Consider the following 6,975-nt stretch of genomic DNA (forward strand, 5'->3'; position numbering starts at 1 on the left):
ATAAAAATATATTACATAATACCTTTCATATACATATGCGAAACTAGTACTTATATTTGTAAATATATGCATTGACCATGTATGGCTATATATTGATACATATAAAATATTTATAAATTAAGACAAAAATAGCATTACATGTAATTTGCAGTTTTATCCTTTGTGCACATATATTGCACATACCTGTTCCCATAAAGTGAATGCATTATACACACATATATACCCATTCACGGAATGTATGCATGCTTTGCCATGTTAAAAGACAGTAAATAGGGGGATATCTATTTTTGTGTAATGTTCTATTATTTTGGTATTTAAAAGTTTTTGGGGTTACTATTGTACATGCAGGGGTGCTTGTGCTTTATTAATTAGCTTGAATATATGGGGCCAGAATGAGGTGAAAATGAAACTTTGTCATAGGACAAAATGAAAGATATTTATACACCCTCAAGTACTCCAGTAACAATGTCAATTCCATGTTTTCAGAGAGGGAGAAACAACAAAACCCGCAACAGAACTTTTATTGTGAAATGCTCATAGGAAGTGCCAGACAATGCAAACTAGCTTTTCTGGGTGGAAGGTTGTGAAAAGGCAAACTGCACAATACAACGATTGGCCTTTTGGATGATGGAAATATTGGATGTGATGCCTTCCCAACACCCAGCCCTAATGAACAAATAATGAAACAGATTTATAAACAAATACCATTTAATTTACAACATATATGTAATCAATTTAATATACACAACATTTGTTTCTTTGCACCATCAATGTGACATTTATGAGACAGTCATTCTGATGTTCTCCTGCGGTTCCCAAGATGGGGGCCAGGCCTTTTGGCTGAAAGAAATGGCAAAATAAAACGTACAGAAATTATGTATTTAATTTCTGAAATAGGTTAAATATAAGGATAGCCTCTGACATGGTTTATAAACCCTGTTAGGCTTCTACATATTTCTTTGACAGAATGGGGTGGAGAAAGCAGAATAGAATGTATATTTATATCCAAATTATATTATTGTCACTTTGTAATGACATTTTAAACTGTACACGTATGTTGTAGTTGTGTAGCTTTATCTCTCTGTAGGCAAAAACAGATGCCACATGTGGAGAGGTGTTGGTTCATCCGAATTAAGCAGCCCGCCTGACTTCCCAAAAAGAAATGCAAGACTGGTCCAGGTGCTTATTACATAAACTTATTACACAAATAACTCCCAATTCATGGTAAATCAGACAGGCTTCTTTATTAGGTTAACTCTCCCTTTAAGGACAACTCATAAATCAGTTAAACAAGAAAGCTGATGTTACCATGACGGACACGGGAGCCAATGGACCAGGACTTCTTTACAGCCCTTGGGAAGAGGGTAAAAGACAAACCAAAGACATACTTTATTTCATAATTAAATATTTCATTTAATTTTTCCTCCCAGCCTCTAAAAATCAATCGCCATATAATTACCAAAACATAAAATTTTTGGTTTAATATTTAGAACGCTCTAACAGCAAATGATTTAACATGTTAACTACTTTTTAATTAGACTTTTCTGACAAAAGGCAACAATTTCAGCACTATTCTCCTGGTGTAGTATAGTATCAATTTACGCACCTACAGTCGTACAGAATGTTCACCGAAAAGCTGCTCACCTTTTTTCACGTGTCTTGGACACATATTGCACTGGGAAAATGTCCAATGTGCTGTGATACTGGCAAGCTGTAACGAAAAATGAATAAATTATGTAAGAACCAACTATTGCAATTTAACCGTATAAACCCACAGAAAGGGTATTGTATGCATTTCTCTTTGAAATAAAAGACCAGAAGTAAATGCACATCATAATTTCCCTGGATTATTCCTCAGTAAAATGAGTCAATTAGGCAAGTAAAAGACATTTTCAACCAATATTAGGTTAATAGTTTTATATTTGTTATCAGGCCTGTAATGTACTAAACTAGCAATAAGAAGATATTACATTGTGGGCCAAAAAGCTATTAGATTAGGATTAGTTAAGAGTTTAGGACTTATTATTTAATTAATAATACTTCATAGCATTTTTCTTACCATCATCATTGTTTTGGCTTCTTTTACTTTTAGCGGAAATTTTGACAGCTGTCTTCCTGTATAGAGAAACAAAAAACATGTGTAAAATGCAATAGAGGTGTGTGGTGTCTGCCTTGCAAACCAGGTGAATACTTGCGAGTACACCGCAATGCAGGACAATGTGTTGACACTTCTCTGATGACTTCACCATTGGGCATTGCCACATTGCATTATGGCACACCGGATGCCAAACTGCTGCCATACAAATAACTCCACGTTATAAGAAAAAGTAGAAAAAGAGCAACTTGTGAAATACCATCTGACTTCTGAGTCTAGTGTGGTGTACTACTTCCTTTTATACAAGGACACATTCTTTACCATTCTGTATCTCATATTCTACATAGTCAAGATTGCCCTTAATGCTCTGCCTCTTCTATTCTGTATTGACACTTACCTGTTTGCTGCTACTACTTTCTTCTTTGCCTCAATCTCTTTTTTCCCCATTTCCTCTGCCTGTTCTCTCTGCTTGTCTGTCTCCATCAGTCCCAGCTCTTCGAAGTCTTCCTGTCCCTCCATCTCTCTCTCTCTTCCTGTGCCTCTATCTCTCCTCTCTTCACTCTCTCACTCTCTACTCTGTCTTCCTGTGCCGCTATCTCTCCTCTCTCACTCTCTCCTCTCTCTCTTCCTGTACCTCTATCTCTCTCTCTTCACTCTCTCCTCTCTCTGTCTTCCTGTGCCATCTCTCCTCTCACTCTCTCCTCTCTCTTCCTACCTCTCTCTCACTCTCTCACTCTCTCTCTCTCCTGTGCCTCCATCTCCATGTCCTGCATGTCCCTCCTCTCAGTCTCTCCTATTTCATGTTGCCCCCATGTCCTCTCTGGTCTTCATCATCTATTTCTCTTTCTGCCTCATCTTCTCCTGTCCTCTCTTGCTGCCCCACCTCCTCTCTTTCACATGCTGTGTTAAAAAAATAAAACAAAACAAGACATTTAAGATGCAGTATGTGGTTCAAAATGTGAGTAACCAAAGAAATATAAAAAGTTTAAGACAAAAGTAGAACAAAATTACCCACCACAAGCAATCTAGATTGTGTGAAAAATTCTCTGTACTGACATTTAAAACCGATCCAACTGGATAGGTACACAATACAGGATCAATCTTAATAGAGAGTCATGAATGTACTGATGTTGTGATGTGACCTACCTTCTAACAAACCTTCAAATAGGCACAATATCTTCTCCAGGACCACATGCGCTACCACTGGCAGCTCAAAGGGGTACTGGAGCTGGGCCCTCCACTTTTTGTTTTGTGGTCTGTACTTTCCCCACAGCAGGAGGGGAAAGTACCCAAGGGCCTTCAGTTTCTCCACCTTAACATAGAAAAACATCCTGTAGTTGCTAATGGAATGATAGTTATATCAGCTCATTCGTGTGTGTGCTGTTGCTAGCTAATTGTTAACTGCAAGAGATTTACATTTTATAGAGAATGTTTCACAATAATCATCTTAGAACTACCTGTAAAATAACTTTTTTTTTGTAAAACACTTATGAATTAGGATATTTTTAATATAATTTAACAGTTTTTGTTAAACGCTTCTGTCAGTCATTGACCATTTGTTTTTTTAACGATCTTTAACCAATATTTTCATTAATGGTAAACGTTTGGCACCCTGTGCTGCCATGCATTTCACAGTTTTTTTTTTTACAGTGCAGTAAACCAACAGAAAAACCTCTTAGTGTAAAGTGGCCTTAGATACTGGGGCTGAATGAATACAAGTTGTAGGCAGGGCTAAATTATGTGTATTGTTTTAATATTTATATATGGACTAGCTCATTATTATCTGAAATATTGCAAATGCAGTCGGGTTGATGACATCATGACACACAACTGCATGACATTACCATAGTTGCTGCTTCCTTGCACAATGTAAATACAATTCTATATTTCTGTAATGTTGACAGGAACCTGAAATGCCTGACCAAAAGAGAAAGACAAAATGTTTATTACCAGCAGGGCACTGTTGTCAAAAATCTTTGCCTGATTGCGGGACTTTTTGACTTTTTGTGCCCATTCCGTGGCTCTGGTCCGGAACCCTTTCATACGGGTCGTCTGCCTGGACTTCATGTCCAGCAGCTTCCCACACTGAGTAAGGGAGAGAGACAAGCGAGAGCGGTATGACTCATGGGAATTACATTTTTTTTTTTTTATAAAATCTAAACTGTGGTCCAGTTGATCAAGCATTGCTGATTTTCTAGCCCTCTATTTACAAGGGCCTAAATAATAACTTGGATACCAAGTTCATGCACTTCATTGAACAGACAGACTAAATATGCAGCTGAGTCAATGCACCGCACATTTTAATAATATTAAAGGCATAATGCTAAAACCTAGTTAGATATGTATCCATATTTTAATGGAAAATACGAATGTCCATTATCTGGCCACAGACATTATAACTTAAAGGTACAGTTCACCCAAAAATGACAAATTTGTCATTGTTTACTAACCTTTAAGTTGTTCCAAACATATTTTTTTTCCCTACAATGGACGTCAATGGGTGCTTCAACTGTCTGGATACCAGCATTCTTTAAAATATCTTCTTTTGTGTTCAGCAGAAGAAAGAAACTCATACAGGTTTGGAACAAATTTGAGGGTGAGTAAATTATGACAATTTTTATTTTTGGGTGAACTATCCCTTTAAGTCGTCATTATTGTATGCGCTAGTGGAGATGTTGCCATTTTCTTAAAATATGGATAATTTAAAAGAACTGAGTGACCACAGTTGAGATTCACCACAATACAAACTACTGTCTGTAATAGACAGATTCAATGTCAAATATGTAGCCTTGTAAGAGGATGTTATTTAAAGGAACCAATAGTCAAAAATTCAATAACAACAGGTACCTTTCCATCAGGTGGGAAATGTAACATTTTGAAAAATACCTACTGTGATGCAAATTTGTAGTGTAACAAAACAAAACTCTTTCTGTCTTTTGTATGATGAACTTAATGTCTCCACTGCAAACTCCTGTTTTATTGTCACTATTGCATGGGCAACAAATACGGAGATATTTAATGCCAATAAAGTTTATTTTAATTTGGACTTAATGTCTCTGGCTTTAATGCATGAAAATGGGGGTTAGCAGTTAGACAGTTCAATAGCCTATTGTACATTATTTACCTTGGTGCATCTTCTATTGGCACAATTTATCTTTTCCAGGCAATGGGTGCACTGTCGAAGAGTTGATCCACCTGGCATTTTCACTACAAACAAAACAAAAATAAATTATAATTATCGACATGCCACGTAACAAAATATTTAATTCTGTGGGAGGACCTGATGTGAGCATATCACATGATGTCTTTCCAATGTCACTATAAAGATAAAAAAACAACATAAATTTGTCTTTATTGTTCACCTGAACTGCAAGGTAAAGTAAGTGTGTGATATCAAAGTAAGTATGGGTAGCACTTTACACAACACACATTATAGGATAATATCACAAAGTAACTTATTTTATGGTAATGACAAGTAACTTTTGTAATATTAATGTGTACATTTTTGGTAAAAATGTGTCATTATTAGCATTATAACAGTAAGTAAGCTTTATTTATATAGCAACTTTCACAGATAAAATCACAAAGTGCTTTACATGTAGCAAGATAGCAATTTGAACAGTTAAAAAACATTATACAAAACATACAACATAATAGCTCAGTCAACTGAAAGATTGTCTGACTAGATCATCAATGTAGGAATTATGCACTCATTGAATACTATGTAATACTTTGGAAGCATTGGTTTACTACTAGTCCTTTCCTTCTCTAATTAATGGAACTTCCATATTCTTGAGAACAGATGAGGTTGTGTGACAGTACTGTTACCCAATATTGTGAAATAATGGGAATGACACAATGGGAACGGCAGAATAAAGTCAGGCTTAATACCTTAATATTGTTTTGTTTTTTTGTTGGAGACAAAAACTCTAATCTAAATCGTGCTCAATTTTCTTTTAGGTACACTGCACTATATATGATGCCATTAGAAATCAAATATCCCGGGAATTGAAGCCTAATCCAACCCTACTGTATCATGCCTCTGCAAGCAACTAGTAATGCCTGTCTGAATTATACCAACGTGGCTGTTATTCTAGCAGATCTCAGATCGGCTGGTATAGTGAATGTAGGCCGTATGATCCGAAATACTGATCTGGTGTCAGCACCCACGTATTATGTAACGTTAGAGCGGTAACAGGGACACCACATCAGAATTACATATAACGTTAACATTTATAGATGCAGCATGGATTATATAACGTTACATGCCATTTCTACAGGCATAGCCAATAAACGGTCTGTTGCCCACAATTTGGGAATATATCCGGTTTAGGAGTCCATGCGCACTAATTAGTCCACATTATTGACCCCTGGGGGGTCCCGTAGGCTAACGTTACCACTTTAGCTAAAACCGTTAGCGTTTAATTCAGTCTGTTGATTTGTAACTTAGTGCTATCATCAGCCATGTCTAAAAGCTGAAGACCCATGTCAAAACATGATTAAAGACTGTTTTTTGTTACCAGCTGTGCTAACGGAGCAGCCCACGGTTCCACTAACTACTAATTTTAACGCATTACGCTGCCATTTTGACACATGGCCCAATGTAACAGAAACACTGAAATAATTAAAATAATACATTTAACACCGTGATCTGATTACAAAAAAGGACTGTTGTCCTTCCTTACCTGTTTGAAGATGTACGCGCATCAGGTGAACTGGGCGAACTGAGCCTCGCTTGTGACGTCATTGCCGTTGAAGGTATTTCGACGCATCTGCTCTCCACTGATGTTAATGGGAAGGATTGGCGTATCATATGCACGCAAAATTGGATTTTGGCGTATCATATGCACGCAATTTGGAAGTATAAAGTCGTGTTATTT

General features: G+C 36.7%; 2 protein-coding genes across 4 annotated transcripts in view; both read right to left on the bottom strand.

The window, feature by feature from the left end:
* The window catches only part of LOC127638005 (kinesin-like protein KIF15-A), a 171,737-nt gene that overhangs the window by 123,143 nt on the left and 41,619 nt on the right, over positions 1-6,975 (bottom strand).
* Positions 512-6,921, bottom strand: LOC127638074 (uncharacterized). Of its 3 annotated transcripts, none has more exons than XM_052119411.1 (8): positions 6,781-6,921; positions 5,220-5,302; positions 4,046-4,171; positions 3,242-3,407; positions 2,060-2,115; positions 1,646-1,711; positions 1,309-1,355; positions 512-840 (listed from the first exon to the last, which is right to left on the bottom strand). In XM_052119411.1, exons 1-8 carry the CDS (start codon positions 6,800-6,802, stop codon positions 780-782), a joined length of 627 nt encoding a protein of 208 aa, XP_051975371.1. In that variant the 5' UTR covers positions 6,803-6,921; the 3' UTR covers positions 512-779. The 3 variants fall into 3 exon arrangements, with proteins under 3 accessions (XP_051975371.1, XP_051975372.1, XP_051975373.1); XM_052119412.1 differs by having other exon boundaries at positions 1,309-1,354; positions 4,046-4,180; XM_052119413.1 differs by lacking the exon at positions 6,781-6,921 and having other exon boundaries at positions 4,046-4,180; positions 5,220-6,220.

Source organism: Xyrauchen texanus, chromosome 46 (genome assembly GCF_025860055.1).
Source record: "Xyrauchen texanus isolate HMW12.3.18 chromosome 46, RBS_HiC_50CHRs, whole genome shotgun sequence".
In the NCBI taxonomy this organism is placed as follows: Eukaryota; Metazoa; Chordata; class Actinopteri; order Cypriniformes; family Catostomidae; genus Xyrauchen; species Xyrauchen texanus.